The sequence below is a fragment of the Ailuropoda melanoleuca genome, chromosome 7 (genome assembly GCF_002007445.2).
Source record: "Ailuropoda melanoleuca isolate Jingjing chromosome 7, ASM200744v2, whole genome shotgun sequence".
NCBI classification, from domain to species: Eukaryota; Metazoa; Chordata; class Mammalia; order Carnivora; family Ursidae; genus Ailuropoda; species Ailuropoda melanoleuca.
In genome coordinates this window covers 73,573,656-73,592,152 of record NC_048224.1, presented here as the reverse complement: position 1 = coordinate 73,592,152, position 18,497 = coordinate 73,573,656, and the positions used below count along the sequence as shown (strand labels likewise).

At 40.6% G+C, this 18,497-nt stretch overlaps 1 protein-coding gene across 2 annotated transcripts in view; it reads left to right on the top strand.

The window, feature by feature from the left end:
- STARD13 (StAR related lipid transfer domain containing 13) overlaps nucleotides 1-18,497 on the top strand; it is a 227,009-nt gene that overhangs the window by 49,971 nt on the left and 158,541 nt on the right. The window contains exon 1 of one of the 2 annotated variants that reach the window (XM_002918221.4): nucleotides 1,274-1,605. The exons of the other annotated variant lie outside the window; for it this stretch is intronic. Within the exon in view, the coding sequence (XP_002918267.1) occupies nucleotides 1,437-1,605 (169 nt within the window). The 5' untranslated portion in view covers nucleotides 1,274-1,436. Of the gene's footprint in view, nucleotides 1-1,273; nucleotides 1,606-18,497 lie in introns of those variants that run through there. 2 annotated transcript variants of the gene reach the window in all.

Sequence of the window (18,497 nt, the reverse complement as noted above, 5' to 3'; positions counted from 1 at the left end):
TTAAACTTTTAATTGAGAGTTTTTTCATCATGAGGGCTATAAATCGCAGGCCAGGCTATGTTTCAGTTTAAGTCAGCCAAATGTAAGAACAGCTTGGCCATATGCTTCTTTTTCAAAGAACTTTATTCATTTAGCCCCAGGCTCAGAATTCAATAATGTTTTCTATGGACTTTTTCTCTTCACATCAAATAATATTAAAGAGGAAAAATAGGGGGAAAAATTCTAATTATTCCCATATGGATACTAAGATAGGGCCAAACTGAATTATTCACAGTTTCCTCAAACACATTCTGGTTCCTGATCTCCACACGTGTGGGCACAGACCCTCCTGGAAAGCCTTCCTCTACCTCTGCTTTGTCAGAAGCCCACCCATTTTTTTAAAACCCACCCCACGGAATGTCTTCTTGTCTTCTCTGTGTGTCCTGCTGTGATCACCTCAGTCAAAAATAACAGCTGCTTCCCCAACATTGTCTTTGTGTCTTTTTTGAGACACCTTTTCCATAAGGTCTGTGAAAGCCTTAAGCTTTTGTGTAACTTCTCTACTGATCTTGGCAGTTTGGCGACAGTACCTTTGCACCAGTCCGAATCGTTACAGAGATTCAGGGCAGGATAGGGATAAATGGGATAGGCACTTCATAGCTATGTTTCTTGGTGATTAAAGATTGGGAAAGTAGACAAATTACAGGGGAGCAGATACTTGCCAGTGTGCTTGCTCATGCCCTTTGCCTCTCCCAGGCATCTGTGAGAGCTCTCCGCTTCCCACTGCGGGACAGGAATCTGTAGTGTTTCTCCTCCGGGTGTTAAAGCACTTGAAAGTTTATTTTTCGCTGGAAGAGCTTTATTTGATTCATTTCTTTGCAATGCAGGGTGGTAACATACTCAGCTGTTTATGCTTATTTGAAGTCGCTTTTCATTTAAGACGTTTATCACACCCCCCCTTTTTTTTTAACCTGGCGGCAGGCAGCTGCGTTGGACCAAGCAAACGCGGTTTCTCTAACTTTTATACCCGAGAAGGAAATCCGTGCCCATGGCTTCTTTCTCTTCTATTGCCTGTTCTTTTACCCTTCTCTTTTTAACTCTTTTAGGGAATGCTGCTTCTTGGCGCTTAGTCAGCTCTGAGGCACGGCCAGTGCTCGCATCTGCCCTCCGCTCTGCCGGGGGAACTCGGCGCCGGGACCTGCGGGTCTGCCCGGCTTGGGGTGACTGTGTACGTTCCCAGTCTCCTCTCGTCCTCTGATTGGCTGCCCGGCGTCACGTGAAGGCCGGGGGTTGGAATTCCGAGTTGTGGCTTTTGGCACTCCTTTTTTCTTCTTAAAAATCGCCTGGTGTGGGGAGCTCCGCTGGGCTGGGTGCCTTGTTCTCTGACTGAGTGAGACTGGAGACAGACGGAAACAGCCACAGGGCAGACTGAGGTGGCAAAAGGAAAATCTGCCGAGATGTTCAGTCAGGGCCCCAGGACCCCAGCTTCAGGCTGCTACTATCTAAATTCCATGACACCTGAGGGCCAGGAGATGTACTTGCGATTTGATCAGACTACGAGACGCTCTCCTTACAGGATGAGCCGGATTCTAGCACGCCATCAGCTAGTGACTAAAATTCAACAAGGTGAGTGGCCAGTAGTGGCAGGCGGTTGCTAATTCTGATTTTTGTCTCTATTTGATGCTAACGCAGTTTTTTGTTTGTTTGCTTTACATTGTTGTTTTCACTTTACAATACATTGGATTTCTATGCCACGCCGCTTGTAACTTTTAGAAATAACTTCAGGCAGCAGGTTTAAGCCAACAGTGACAGCGCTTAGCTGCCACATAACTCAACATAAAGTGCACAGAAAACTTCATGATAGGATGGTGTATCATCTATTTCCAAAATTTATGTGTGCCGACACAATAAATGAGACAGGTTTACTCCGTGTGTATTTTAGGAGCTTTTCTGCAGGTTGCTCACTCTCAGTCACGTTTGAAACTTGGTCATTTGTTTATTTAATTGGGGGGAAGGAGGGGACTGACTTGCACCCTGCCCAGATTCTTTAGAACACTCTTAGTGACAAGGGAAAGTTAGAATTCTGTTCTCAAGGCCATTGGGCTGAAAACCAAAATCACATCCTCTATTTGTACGCTTATGTCAGTAGTTGCCTCTGATTTGTTGATATTGTTTTTCTGGTAAAGGATAAAGGTGTCTGTTAAGTTCAAAACAAAGCTTGTGACCTGTGCTTAGAAGTACCAGCATCCTGAGGAGAGGGAAGAGGATATTGATTACAAGTTGCCAGATAACTCCTTTTTATTCTCTGCAAAAAAAATTAAGTAAAAGTAAAGTAGATCAACAGTCTGGGCATCACTAAAACTCGTCATTTTCCAAAAATAGTTAAAACATGCTCCTTATCTTAGAGTAGGTCTGTAGAAGCTTTAAAATGAAAATGAACATTCCTAGGAAGCCCCTAACTGGTGCTCATTTAAAATACACGCACAGAATAACCACATGATCACAGTAAGTTTACAAAGTTTATGACCAACCCCTCCTGGACTAAAACAAAAAAAAATAACAAAATTATTATATTGGCGATACAAAATTTACCAGCAAGTTCTAGAGCCATTATACAAATACAATTTCCACTTAAATTAATGAATTTAAGATTATATTGAATTTTAGAAGGGAAGTTGGGGTTTGTAATCGTGAAAATCTTATTGTAATGTTTCCAAAAGGAACAATATGTATTCTCGCGAGTAGCAGTTGATGAGATTGTTTCCTTGGAAATTAGGATTTGTTTGTAAAGGTTCAGGAACTGGTTATGTGTGAAGGATACTGGACCTACATACCAGTCTGATTTCAGGAAGGATATTATGTCATTCCATAAACTCAGTGTGCAGGTCTTGATTGAATAGAAACAAAAGTAATTATTTCCCTGTGGCTTGATTTAAAAATACATTAGGCTTAGAATAAAAACTAGCTTCATTTTAGCTCTAGAGATCTCTGACAGTGGTACTTTACCAGATGCCATCATCACTATGGACGTAGGGGCTTGACAAATGTTTGGTGATGATTTATAATCTACACTCGGTAATATTCTCCAGTATGCATATAAAGTGTATTATGTTGGAAACACTGAATATAGAAATAGTTTGAAGTTGCTTTGTGGATCTCTTTAAATGTATTTACAATAATTGATTTCATTAAAATTCTTGATGTTCTTTTGGGATGAAGTTTGTATTCCCGTTGAGGATTTGAAGTTATGAACACATGCATGATCATTGAAAGTGTACTATGAGTCTGTTTCATTTGCCTAAATGGAAAATGTGAGTATTCTCACCTTTCTGTGTTGAGCAATGGGATGTCTGAAGCCAATGAATGCCTAGAAATCAAGAGTGATAATGAAGATCATAGGGAGGCATGAAGGAATTCCAACAGTCCGGTGGTTGGGAACTCATCACTTATTGATATCATACAGTTGTATAGTAAGCCATAGTATAGTATAGTGAGCTTCTGAAAACAGAAGCAAAATGATTTTACTAGGTTTACTGTATTATTAGATCGTTTCACTGTAATAGTAGAGAATATTGATTGAGCATTTAGAATGTTTCAAGCACTGCTCCAAGAGCCTTATATATATATATTTCAATTTATTTTACCCTTAAAAAGAAAAAGATCCTGGGAATACGAGCTATTATACCCATTTTAAAGGCCAGAAAACAGAGGCACATAGAGGTCGAGTAACTTCTCTCAAGTTACATAGTAGGAGCTGCTATTTGAATATAGTTCTGAAGCCCATGCTCTTCGATACACTAAACTGTTTTTGATTTTTGAGTGTTAAAGTATTATAACCTGTGGTTGATTTTAGAGTCTGTAATATGCCAAAGACATTTCAGTCTTTTCTACTCAGTATGCAGTAATGAGCCATTTGACAGGATCAGAATTGGTCACCACAATGAGATTTCCAGTCAGGTTTTATTTCACTGATGCAAGCAAAGTGCTGTGTGTTTTACCTTCCTCCAACAGTTAGTGTCCAATAGTGCATGATGTCAAGTTACTTTACTAATCATTCAATTAAAGTTTATCAAGTGCATATTAAATTAATAACGCCATTATTTTTTGTAGTTCACATACCAGTATCGAAATGACAGCAAACAATCTACATAGATTGTTTACATTACTCTACTGTTGATCTTGCAAGGAAAATTTAGCATTGTATTAATATAATTTGGGGCATTATTACTTATGATCATAATCTCTCCTGGCTGTTGGGAACAGTGCAAACAAGAGTAAGTTGCTCCCCACTGACCTCATCACAGTGAGCTAATCATTGAATGGCATTGACATGATTCAACAGCGGATACACTCAGGAGAAGGAAAAACAAAGAGAAGAAATAAAGGCATCTTTGATGATACATAGGATTAGAATTAGTTGCTCAAACCCAGGATGAATCTAAACTTGCTCATCGTATGGTATGCTCCAAAATAACAGGCATCATTTCTCTAGCCTTCTTTACAGTTCTGGAGTTTTGAGTCCCTTTAAAAGAGAGCTTTAAGAGAGAATATGGTTTTGCAAAGTCAAAGTTTATTGTAAGTCATACTGCCCATAATCCCTACTCCACAATCTCGCTGAATCAATGGGGAAATTGTTGTATGGAGAGAGAATGGAAATAATAATGGTCTTTATGTCCCTCATTAGCAGGCACTGGGGAATGGAAGAGGGAGGATGCTGGGGAGGTGAAAGCAGAGCATGTTAGGCCACAGGAAGGGAGAATTGGGATCTCGTGTCATTATTTGATGGCTATGTTGTATTGCCTATGTGTGCACCATGCGGGAAACTTATCTACTCACACACATGCTATTCGGAAGATCCGAATCTAAGCAAATACATAAATGTCATTATTTGCTTTGTGAAAGAATTCGTCTTGCTATTAAACTATTTTTTTTAATTATTTTAAATTATTTAAATTATTAAAATTATTTTAAATGCTTAAAACAGCATGGTATGGACTCCATCGCAGTCAAGTTCACCAAACCAGAAAAGAAGGAGAGCGGGATGCAGGCTCTTATTTAGACATTCCCTCATTCTTTTACTGTGGCAGATTTCAGGACCTCACTGGGCCTCTGCTTCTTGATCAGAAAATAAGATGGTCGGTCTGCGACGTCTCGGGTTTTTTTCTGGTCCTCAAGTCCTCTCTGTGGTTGAGTCAGTAACTCCTTGAACAAGAGGGTGCAAAGCAGAGGAACAGAAATGTAAAATAATAGAAGCTGAAAAGGAAACAGAGCATCTTTCTAATGTGGAATAAATCAGTGGCTTCTAATTTTTCTACAACTGGTCAAGGAAATGGTAAAGCAAAAATCAGATTTCAGTTCTACACCTGTCACTAATTAATTGTGTCATCTGGGGCAAGTCGTAAATTCTCTGGGCATTCTTTCCTTCTTCCATAAAATAAAGGGTCTGGATTAAATAAACGTGAAGTTCCCATCATCTCTAAAATTCTAGGGCTCAGATCACAGGTGTTGTTTTAGAGAGACAATTCTTATTTACATTTTTCTTATTATGTCGTTCAGTTATCTACCCGAACATGTTTCTTTGAAACCTGTTTCATGCTCTCATTATCAATTTAATAGGAAAGTTAGGATGTCCAGTCTTGTGGACTATTTAAATGTCTTTATAACGTATAATTATAAACCATCTTGTAAAAACCTTTCTTTCTCCGGAGTCCAGGCCTGTGAAATGGAGTTATTGCGGTGCCTGGCCTATTGCAAGGACTGTAAGGATAAGAGCATGTCCATCCGTGTGTGTGTGTGTGTGTGTGTGTGTGTGTGTGTGTGTGTGTGTCTCCACACTCTCACAAAAAAAGACCTCTTCTCTTGATAGAAAATACAGAATGTAGAAAATTTTTGCAACTAGAACAATTAGTGAAAGTCGGATTTGCATTTTCATTAACTTTTTATTGGAGACTCCTTTTATTTTTTATTTTTATTTTAATTTTTTTTATTATATTATGTTAGTCACCATACAGTACATCCCTGGTTTTTGATGTAAAGTTCGATGATTCATTAGTTGCGTATAACACCCAGTGCACCATGCAATCCGTGCCCTCCTTACTACCCATCACCAGTCTATCCCATTCCCCCACTCCCCTTCCCTCTGAGGCCCTCAGGCAGATGCCTTTTAAAGATCGCACCTGAGCTGAACTTAACCAAAGAGTGGAATAAACTGCCTTCCTTATGTTCCCAGGGAATGGAACTGGGCCATTAGTGATGTGCTGGCTCTCTCATTACTTGATCAGGTCAGATGGCATCTTGGGAATTTGCCCGACCTAAGCGGTGGCCTTGTTCATCCCAGTGGGTGAGCCCCCCATCAACTGGAGAGCATCCGCGGAAATTAAACAATCATTTATGCTTTGGGAATTGCCCTTTCTCTGTGTCCAGTACTTTCTTGCCCAACTACTTTCAGAAGAGGAGGGTGGATACACTGGCAGAAGGACAGATGGAACACAAAAACAGGGTGAGAATGCATCAGTCACGTATTGCTCAAGTTCTTTCTTAAAAAAGTGGCAACTGTCGGAAATTCACATTTCGTGAATCAGAGCCTCTTTTCTGTCCCATGTTGGTGACTGAAGGGCCCGTCCACAAAGGATACTGTGTAACTGAAAGTTACAGGAAAATCTGTTCAATGAATTAAGTCAATGAACTTTGAGTAACATTTTTAAAGTTATCATGTATGAAAGTATTAAAAATGTGAGCAGTTCAGAAATAAGTACTGGAGGGAAAGTAGAGAAAAGCGATATGCTTGTACACACGTAAAAGTTGAGAGTTTAACTTTAACCAAATTGAGACATCCAAAGCTGCACGTCACTGCTTTTATTAGCTCTAATTTTATAAACACACACCCCAGATGCAGGCAGTTGCCAAATTTGGATTTTGTGATATTACTTTAAGTGACTAGAGATTCATTTTTTTCTCCTCTTTTCCCCAAAGTCAGTGCTTTAATTTCTATGTAAATTCTGGACCCTGGTCCACTCTTATAAAGCAAGGTTCCCCATTCCCTTAGCCACCTAATCATGGGCAGTGCTTCTGAGTCTTCCGAGTCTAAGCGACACCAGTTGAGGACCCAAGCAAACTTAGAGAGAAAATAAGTGGGTTCTGGTAAACCTCTATACAAAGGGCAATAAACCAGTTGGGATTTAATGGAGGCAGGTCATTCATGACGATGCGCCTCGTCTCTGCATTTCATGAGGTATGAGGACAAGTCTAGGGAAGTCTAGAGAAGAAGATACAAGAAGATAGGAGACCATGAATTGCATAGATGGTATTTGAATGAAGGATCATGAGAAAATAATTTTCTGTCTCTTCAGGGGCAGTCTGAATATGATTTTGGTATGGGTAAAGACGACATATTTTCATTGACATTTTAATGCATTACCTAAAGGATCTAAGTAGTGGATAAAATAATATTTAATTCAGTTAAGGTTATAAAAAGATAAATCTGATGAAGAGAAAAATATAGGTTAATTAATATGATAAAGCTAGGGAGAGATATTACATAAAAGTATGAAACATAAGGCACTGAATAATTACTAAAAGTGGGCTATAAATTTAGCTTGAGCTTCCCTGATCTAAACAAGGAGGAGAACATGATCAGGGGAAGATTTGGCATGTCCGTTGTAAAAGCATACCAGCACAGCTTTTCCTGGGACCTGATGTTTGGGAGAATTTTCTCTCAGGAACTAGATCTATGAGAGCGGTTTCTCATACAAATCTCGTAAAGGGAACACTAAGGAGATGAACTAAACATTTCTACGGTGAATCCAACTGCAAGTTTCCTATAGCATCCCGCGGTGAACCAGGGGTGTAACAACGAATTATCATCCAATAAAAATGTTTGGGCATGGGGTGAGTGGCTCAGAACAAGGAGGTTCAGGTATGCACTCCGATTCTCCGGCTTAATCTCTAAATAGCATGGAGACTGTCTAGAGACCTTTTCTCAGTTGGCTTCACAGAACACTAGTCCTGGTAGATATTCAGGGGAAAATGTTTCTGTGGTTAAGGAAGTTGGGAAATACTATATCCTCTTTCCCTTTTTGGAAATTCACACTTGTGAAAGGCTCAGAGAAATCCTGAAGAAAGTAATTTAACTTTGTTTAAACTGGTATATTTCATCATGAAACCATTTTTCCCGGATGCGAGGAAGTGACATCTTATAAAACCACTTTCCCTGGGGAACACATTTTGGAAGAACTGATTTAGGAGGGTTCAGGCCTGGGGTTCATTCAGATCATTCTCTTTGACAGTATTTCTTGCATGGATTGGGCAATAGACAGCGTGAGGTTATATTTTGAAGAGTAAATTGCAAGCACTTTTTGTTTTCAAATAAGGCCATCTCCATATACTCTAAAAATCATCTGGGTAAAGACAGGATGGACATCTCTTTATAAAAATTAACAAACAAAAGAAGATTCTAACCTGATTAGGTGGCCCCTGCATTTTTGCCAGGCAGAAAACTGAAGCACTAGGTATATGGGCCGAGTTAATAATTCTAACAAGAATGCAATCAGTCTTCAGATAACTCTACAAGATAGGTTCTGTTGGGCCAGAAGGAAGAAATTATTGCTTTTTGGCTCTGAATTTGTCTAACCCATGATAAAGCTGAAGCCCTGGGCAAATTCCAAAGGGGTCTGCTATTATCACAGCTAATTCAGGATATTCCATTATTGCTGGGAAGTGGAGTTACTGCCCCACAGAAAGAAACAGGAAACTCTTCAGGGTGTCAGATTCTCCTTGGCTATCGATGATGTGGGATATGGACTCTCTGAGACTCAGGAATTGATGAGTGTGGCTCGAAGTCCATTTCTGACTTCATGGTCTGAGCATATCTTTGGTTACTGTGAAGTCTCTGTCAATATGACAGAATAAAGTGAATTAATAGGTACTAGATCATTTTAATTAGTCAAGTTTGTTTGATTTAGTTGAATAAGCCACTTACAAGTTTCTCAGGAAGCCTGCAAATATATTCTTAAGGTATTTTTCCTTGTGCTGACAAAGAGATAGCACATTAGCCTTTGCATTATGAATGAAACTTTGGAAGAGAATCCGACAAAATGTATAAAGTTACAACAGAATGCATGGGGAATTGGCCTTACTGTCTAGCCCGCACCCCCATGTTGTAAAGCCACAGAGGACCATAGCAATCACTATAGAGCGGTGCAGTCTAGGGCAGGACAGGCACACAGATGACCATGACAATTTGTACACTATTGTTTGAAAAGACCTGAATTCTCCCTCTTTCTTTCTTTTTTAAAATTTAGAATCTAAAGGAATTTAAATGGACCAGTTACAAAATAAGTGAAAATTACGGACCATGCTAATGCTCTTAAGGAAAGAGAAGGAAATCAATCAAAATAAATCCAAAATGTTGGCTAGACTCTCAAATGATTTCCCTCACAAGGTGTAGGAATCCTGACAATTTTAAATGTCTGACAGAGGAAGAGCTGACTAAAATACCAATGATCTGCATTGCCTTGCCTCTCTAACACTCTGATAAAATACAAGAGCCAACAGTGTAGAGGAGAAGAGTAGAGATTGTAATGAAACTAGGCAATCTCAAGTAACTAACTTACCTGTCAGTATTTGGAGCTAAAGAAGGCTTTCTCTTCTGCATTCCAAGTCTCCTCTTCCTAGCTAATTTTAAAAATCATACATACGGATGGCAAGAACCTTGGATTAGTACTCAGCCTCTGTAAGTGAATAGTTGCAATTCACATACCCTTGTATTCTCCAAATGACAGACTGGGAAAAAGTACGGTAGTCATAAAATCATATTTTTCTCTGGGAGTTTTACTACCCCAATATTATTTATAATGTTCAAAGTTACTAAAAGTAGTAAGAGAGACTCAAAATCCTGGTGACAATGGTATTCCAACCATTCCCCCCTAAATAAGACTGGAGTTCTTAATAGAGGAATTTAAATCTCTCCCAGATGCTTTGAAGGACACAGACATGTCCTCCTAAATGAATTTCCCAAAATAGAGAATGAAATCCGTTGCAAAGCCTAAAGGCATGTGTTGTGTATAGCAAGTTCTTTGTAAGCAAATCACCTTCACGTCAACCATTGATGTCTTTTGAGTAGGAGGGTCCGCTAACACCCCTTCCCAGTACATCTTCACCCTCCCCATTAGTGCTCCATTCCACCTGCTGTTCCTGTCTCAGAGTTATTGCAAGAATTAAGTGCAATAATATAATTAAACAAAGAGTACAGTGCCCGGCACATAATAAGTGCTCATTATAAGAAAAAAATATGTATACTAAACAAACATCCATGTACATATGGCCCTTCAAGGAACTCTATCATCAAATGAAGAATAGATTATACACTTTATACCAAGTTTACTAAGACAGGCATGCATACTGCCACGTTTTTGTGTCCTCAAAAAGCGTCACAAAATGTAAAGCAAAGGAGGTTTTTTGTTGTTGTTTTGGTTTGGTTTTTGGTTTTTTGGTGTGTTTTTTCCTTTTATCTTAAAACTGTAATGAAATCTATCACCTTTCCCAAATGTGATTTCCTTTACTTCATTTACTTAGTAACATCAGTTTACTAAGTAGTGAATGTACAGCAGTTACTTTCAGTTGCCCTGTGCTGACCTGAAATGATGGGTTTAGGCCAAGTTTCAACTCGTATAGATAAACAGCAAAGCCCGTTGATCCCCACCTCCTGGCAAATTAAAGAGACCGTTCTGGACAGGAAGTGTTCCTGGCTCCTGGAACCGCTTGGTAGGAAACTCTAAAGCTGAGAGCCAGCAGCAGAGCTGGAGGACAGACAGGGGCTGTGCTCTCATCAGAGGTAGACCAGAGTGAAAAAGGCCAGGGAGGTGACCAGTCAGGCCTGAGAGCAAGGCCTGAGACAAGCATCACCAACCAGTAGTCAAATTAGATCTCTGTGCCTGATGGGTGAATCTATGATGTCTGAATCCCCCTCCCAAATTGTTGTGATTTTCTAAACCGATAAGCTTTTGAGATTGTTGTTAATTTTGTAGAAATTTTCCCATATTAAACGGTCTTTGTGTGGAAGAGTTGAAAAGAGATGCTGTACCATGTAGATAAACTTTCTAATATCCAGTTAGCAATGTAAAAAGGCAGCACCCTTTCTCAAACTAATTCAAACAGATTATTTAAGAAACTTCCATTGCCCATTTCCTCTAGGATTTCATTTCATTGAGGAATAATCTTCATCATTGTTGAATTCCTCAGCTAGGAAAGACTGCCTTTGAACACGATCATTAGCATTTGCTGAAATTTGTTCTTATAGAGTTGAATGGATTAAATAAACATGGATTCTTTTTGCTTTATTTATGTGTGGAATATACACAGTCTTATGAAACCCCATGTAGGAGGCCCCTCCACAAAGATAGAAGTATCAGTTAGTACATGCTTTATACATCATAACTTAAGTGTTAAACTTAAACTTCATAAAAGACTTACTTGGTAGGATAAACTATTTGATGATTGTATCTGACATCCTGGAAACCCTGAGAAACTATTCTAATAGTAACTCCTTAACTGGTGTGGTGCAGGACGGGTTGTGGAGCAATTCCAGAGGCGTTCTCTTTTTGAACCCTTATGTAAAATGGTATTATGATCTTAGATTAGGAAGCTTTGCCATCTAGAATCCTTCAGAGACCTGACCAATGTATATGGAAGTTTCCCTACTTTGAAATGTTTCGAATCTTGTTTTCCTGAGCCCTTCCTTTGGACACAGATTTTCTTTCTTTCTTTCTTTTTTTTTTTTTTTAAAGATTTTATTTATTTATTCGACAGAGATAGAGACAACCAGAGAGAGAGGGAACACAAGTAGGGGGAGTGGGAGAGGAAGAAGCAGGCTCATAGCTGAAGAGCCTGATGTGGGGCTCGATCCCATAACACTGGGATCACGCCGTGAGCCGAAGGCAGACGCTTAACTGCTGTGGCACCCAGGAGCCCCAAGGACACAGATTTTCACTTGGGGTTGTTGTATAGAACAGCACATTTACGTGAGTGGCTAGAGAAGCAGAGACTCCCTTCTTGGAATAAGGAAACTTGGCAGTAAGCAATGCGTTTATTAAACATTAACTAATGGATAGAATAGAGGTGGTTTCAGAGGCTTCCCTTCCCTCCTCTGTTCAGAGTACAATTACTTCCTCACCTCCAGCTTACAATTCAGTTTCTAATGAAGCCTTTCCGTTCCTGGTTCATGTGACGTGTCTCATGTCACTTTGTCTCCTCCTCCCACCTTTGGTTACTCTAGCAGGGCTGACCCCAGACACTGGCGGCTTGTGTTCTGTGAAGCTTACTGCTTTGTTCCAGAATGCAGGAGTGACGTGGAGTTGAGACAGGCTCTTTTCAGCTCATTAACTGTCAGTCATGCCTCCCGCAGGCTACAGGAAGTCCGTGTAGCATGTGCCTGGGGGTGCAGGAGCCCTGCCCCTGGGCCCAGGGAGAACATTTCCACTGACTCATCCAAGTGAAAAGAAAAGTGAGAATCTGGGTTGGTCATGGAGAGGCAGGTTGTCAACATAGTTTACTAGCATTTCTGTGCATTTACATAAAGGATTTGGGTCTGAGGATGGTGATTGGACTTTTTATAAATTTTACAACACACATTTTAGGTTTTGAAACATTTACAACGTTTTATTTTATTTTATTTATTTTTTTTGAAAGATTTTATTTATTTATTTGAGAGAGAGAGAGCACAAGCAGGAGGAGGGGCTAAAGGAGAAGCAGGCTCCCTGACACGGGGCTCGATCCTAGAACCCGGCGACAATGACCTGAGCCGAAGGCAGACGCTTAACTGACTGAGCCACCCAGGCGCCCCCATTTACAACATTTTAAAAATAGCAACATTATACCTATAGCTACCCCTCTTGAGGGCTCGATATGACGTACCATGGACTATTTTCAATACTACATATATTGGTGTCTGATTTAATTTTCATGAAGACCTGAGAGTTCAGTTTACTCCTCTGGAAAATAAATATGGCAAGGCCTAATGCTTAAGGTTTTACTATGTTTATCTTCCAGATGAGTAAACAGAGGCTTACAGAGTTAAATAACCTTCCCAAAGTCTCCCAGCAAGGAGGTGGCAGAGGTGGGCTTTGAACTCAAGTCTGTATGACCTAGGAGCCCACATTATTCACCACTGAGCAACCCCATCACCCTCATAATTATAGGTAGTCATGGTCTACTTGGAACCAAAGAAGGTTGTTCGTTTTGGGTTTTTCCATCATTTTAGGCCTGGTTGGTCCTCTCTTCCTCTCCTGTCCTTCAAGTTGTTGGAGGATTTCTCTGTGCCTCCAAGACCAGCAGCAACTCCAAGCAACCATCCTATATACTAACTACCCTCCCACTACTGTCGTGAGGGCGGGCTGGTTTTTATCAAGAATGCTCTGTCCAAAGTAAATGTCAAGGCAGCAACATTCCAGCCTTTGGCAAGGAATCTAGCTTGGTTAGGTAGGAACAAGCTAACAGAGGGAAAGGACAGATTCTTCCACCCTTAGGATAAAGTCATTTTCCCTACTCCCAAAACTGCAAAATGCTGCCCTTCCTCCTAGAAAGTGCTGGAGGCAGAATGCTCATCCTCCCACAAGTTTTCTCAGGGCTCTTAGGGTGCACCTAGCTCTGTGGCCCCTGTAACCTTCACAGGGGGCCTTTGCAGACAAGAAGCAAGATGAGAGTTAGGTCAAACCTGTCTTGTTCTCTAGACCCTAAATCTCAAATCCAGCAGTTCTGTAGTGGAAGGAAAGCGAGTAGTAAACCAGGGTCCCTATTTCCAGAGAGAAATCCTGTATGGAGATTTTTTTCCCCCCAGATTTTGCAGTTTGACCTCAGTCTCAGCCGAGGCCCATAGAGCAGAATGGTTGCAGTTGTGCTCTGCTCTTGTAGCTAGAGGACAGTAGCCAGTCAGAAGAAAATATCGATGTTCTGCCAACTTCTCCTGTTTGTGAAATTTTGCCAGAAGCAAAACAGGATCAAAAATAATAAACAGACCTCCTCCCTTGCTGCATGACTGCTATTTACATAAAGAGATTGATGAACTGACAGTGCTGTGTGAATGCTCAGGGAAGGGAATTTTTTAAGGAGCAAAAATTAATTATTTGGTGCTTGGTTGCATATGGTTCGAGATTTTCTCAAATCACTGGGTTTCCAAAGAGACAACCCCTAGCACAGATAGTGCTGTTTCTCCAGTGGGCTGGACTAACCCATGGAGATAAAACAACTTGACACATGAATTACATGCTGCTATAAAACCTTTGCAGGGAAAATGCATCTTGAAGACTCAGGAACAGTGTGAGTCTCAAGTGGAATAGTAATGTTTCCAGGAAAAAGAGAATCTTGACCTGTATGTACAGTAACCTCAGGGAACTGGAAGGCAGGAGGCCTGGGGGCTGGGACACCTCTGTCCTAATCTGGTCACTGTGGATGATTTTATTTAACTTCTTGGTGCCTCAGTTTCTTCATCTATCAGATGGGAATCATATCAGCTCCAACTTTGAGTAATATTAATGAGGAAAAAAAGAATCGGTGTGAAATCAATTCGAACGGAGGGAGGTCAATTCTGGGCTGGCTAAGCAATATTGGGGTGCACCTGATAGGGATCACTGGACTGGTCTGCACATAGGCGCCACGCAAAGCAAGACCTAGCTCTTTATCCTCAGCTGGACACAAAGCGTCACCGCGTCACCGTACTTGCTTCCTCTTCCTTGAGGAGTAATTCATATCACTCCTCAAGGTTATGGGAATAGTGAACCACTCTGTGGTTTTGTCTTATTTTTAATTGGTTCTCAAATGGACAAAGTCTACTAGCTCTTAGTTTCATTCTATGTTTTCTTCTTATGTAGTTGATGTGCTAGGAGGGAATCTATATAATTCATTAGGGTCATTTCAAACTCTAGTTTTCCCTTGTATTTTTCTTTCCTTCCGAGGTGTCAGGAATTTTGCTTTGCATTCTTATTTAGGTAATAAATATTGCTTCATCCTTAGTGAGTAATTTCCCATAATCATGATAAGAATAAAACCTTTTAAAGTGAAAGGATATTGTGCTATAGACCCAGGGACTTTGACAAGTTAGAGTGTCATAAATCATATGCTTTCAAATTTATGAATTTCCTATGTAAATGGGCTTCCTGCCTAAGACTGCTATTTCATCTGGGTAGTTAGCCCTTTAGGCAGGTTACCCTACTGTGGCTGGCTAGCTGGAGGCCTACAAGAGCTTGCTGTGGTCACAGCAGATTGTCTGAGTCTGAAGGGGAGGAAAGGAGCCTGATGTTGTGGGGCCCTAATGATCTGATGAAGAAAAGATGTGCCCAGTGCTCTTCTGCTGCCTTGCCTGGCACGGCCTGGTCTGGAAAGGCTTAGGAAAATAAGGCGAAAAGTGACAGGAACACACACTCTATAAACATATCCGTTTAAAATGTTTGGGCTTTGTTTGATAATTTTGATATCAGTTTTATGTTTTGTTTTAAATGTTTGAGCTTGCTGATGATGGTGGATTCCAGGAAAAAGGGCAGCTGCTAAGCTAAGACTTGTGTGAAAGTCTTTGCAAATTGTTAAGCACTCTGTGTAGTTGGTCATCATTTTGAAAGTCTGCAGGTCTTAAACGAAATGGAATTTTGGGGGGAATGTAAATGAAGAGAAGCAAGGAGCTTGTTTGACCGAGAAGTATCCAAGCACATGGATAGCTTGCCAAAGTCTCCTACTTCGACAAAAACCGAACCCTAAGGCTCTATTGACTTCTTTCTTGCACATGAGGGTGAGACTGGCTTCTCTCCGCCCCCACACAGATACGTGATGCTCTGAGTTTCCCTGAAGCCTTCAGCTTTAGCAGAACACATATCTTGTTTATAGCTGGCTGTGCTCAATGATCAGTCATTTAAATAAATTACCATGTTCTGTGATTGATGTTAATAATTTGACATGGAAGTTATGAAGCCTTCAGATCCTTGATTTATCGGAGAAAGAATCTTCCAGACATATTTTTCTTTAGCTCTGGGAGGCTGTGATTTTTCTGAAACTCATAGACGCAATGTGCATTGTAGTTTGTAGATGCCATGTGCCTTGCACAAAAGCAAGAGGTTCGTTGTTTTCTGACCTGGATTCAGTTCCTGGTTCAAGCACAGATTCGCTGTGTGATCTTGAGCAGATTCCATGGCCCCTGTAAGCCTGTTTCCTCATATAAAGTGGGAAACATAATAATAACGTCTACTGCCTGCAGTTGTCGTGGAGTGAAGTGTTGTTGCACATGCAGAGTGCTGAGCATGGAGCCACTTATTCAGGGCTCAGTGTGCCTTAATCGAAAAAGGACACAAAAGGACACTACAGATCAGCAACATGGCCCAGTGCTATGGATTAACTGCTTGTGGGGAAGATTTAAAATACCCAGGTTTGGAGAATCACATAACGTGGAAGTTAAGGAAGGGCCATAATCATAGTGGATCTGAAATTAAATGTCTGCAATTTCACCAGGGGAGAGAAAGTCCAACAGGGGCCAGTCGGAAACGATGTGATTTTAAACAAGGATTTTCCTAACCCAGTGGAATTTACCTCTGAAAGCAGATAGCTGTGAAAGTCTGGTTAGAAGAGATTATATTTTTAGTCCTTAAACTAATGAGACCAACCCCCACAAACCCAGACTATGAACTTCCCCTCTAGCCTGAGTTGCTGGAAACATATCTGTCAGTCTTTCAAGTCTAACCTCCCCAATGAAGCACTGTATCTTTAAAACATTTGCCTTAGCACCGAAGTCAATTGGGAACTTAATAATATATCCCCCAAACTACTCTCCTAAGATTTGTTAAGAAAAGCCCAGAGGAAGCCTAATATCCTACCTTCACCCCACCCTTAAGTTTGGAGCCTTCTTTAAAGCCTAGAGGAAAAGGGACAGCACCAGTAGCAGGACAAGATATCTTCAAAGCCTAGAATCTCCACAAGATATCTTCAAAGCCTGGAATCTCCTTGGCTTCTTTTCAAAGACTGCCTTCAAAATCTTCTGTTTTTATTAAGTTTCGCTAACCTCAAAACATTGAATCTCCGCTTCATTGCACCCCACTCACTGGCTTACAGAAAATGAAGTACATTCATTCTTTCCATTTTGCATGGAGGAACGTAGTCATTCCCAAACTCACGAAATCGCTTCTGGAGTGCCTTCTCTGTGCCAGGTGCTGTTAGGTCCTTGGGATATAGCAACACATCAAAACATGATCCATGCCATAATTTCATGGGTGTGCTTTAAGCAGGTGACACAGAGGTTTGTGGGTAGGGAGATGGGCATCCGCTCGGGCGGGGGGTGGTGGTGCAATGGAAGGAGTCTGGTTCTAGCTCTAGCTGTTGGTTTGTTGTTACTGTTCTGGGGTTTTGCTGTTCTCTTGCTTCAGCTTCTATTCCTGTGGCAGAAAGCATCCATGCCTGCTGTTACTGGAGGTGATTCGTACCTAACTGTCTGGGGAATCCAGGGTTTCAGGCTTCATCAGTTTTTGCCCCATCAGTTTGCCGTGGGTCTTCTTTAGAATCTGAATACGTGTGCTCCAGCCACCTGGGAACATGGAACTCTCTCTCACTGGTGAAAAGTACATTGCTGCTCTCTGTCTTCAAAAGTAAGGGCCCATCATCTACAGAGGGCTTACCTCTGTACTAACACTGGTGAGACAGGCTATATTTTGGAAACAAATATGTGATTTTTTTTTTTTGCATCAACTATGTTAGTGGAGAACCTAATCTAATCGATATTTCAACAGATATTTATTCCAATTCGATTATGTGCAAGACCTTTGCTGATATTATGTATGTGAAAAATTATATAAAACATGATCACTGCCCTTGGGGAGATTACAATTAAGTGAGATAAGACAGAAATAGTCATTAATGTCGGCAATTCTGTTAGTTTGTTGACTAACAGACTGTCAAAATTTAGGTGCTCAGAAGAGCACATGGTCAGTAGGGCAGTAAGGTAAGGACATAAGATCACTGGGCCAGATCCATGGAACATGACTGTGTTTCCTCTGAGCAAAAATCAGAGTGAGTTATTCTAAGTAGGGCAACAGAATGAGTGGAAACGTATGATTTAAGTAATTACAAATGTCATTCGAATCCAGTGAACTACAGGGTTGTCGGAAGTGTAGACAGTAAGTCTGAAAGAGGAGTTTGAGGCCAGACTGCAGTGAGTTTGAAATTTATATTATAGGTAATGGCGAGCTACTGAGGGTCTTCGAGTAAAAAAGAAATAAGATGAAAACAGTAGTTTAGAAAGATGAAGGGGTGAACATGGGTTTGAAGTAGACGGACTGTAGAGGGAGAAACAGTCATGTGTTCTGTCTGGGCCCTAAGTATGAGAAATAGTTATCTCACTGAATCCTCATAGTAGTAGGTAGCATTGATATTCCCATTTTAAAGGTTAAGAAATTGAGGCCCAGAGAGGTTAAAGTAACTTGTTCAAGTTAAACCCAAATAACTATCAGAGCAAGGAATTGAACCCAGGGCTCTCTGACTCTATGTTATTCTAT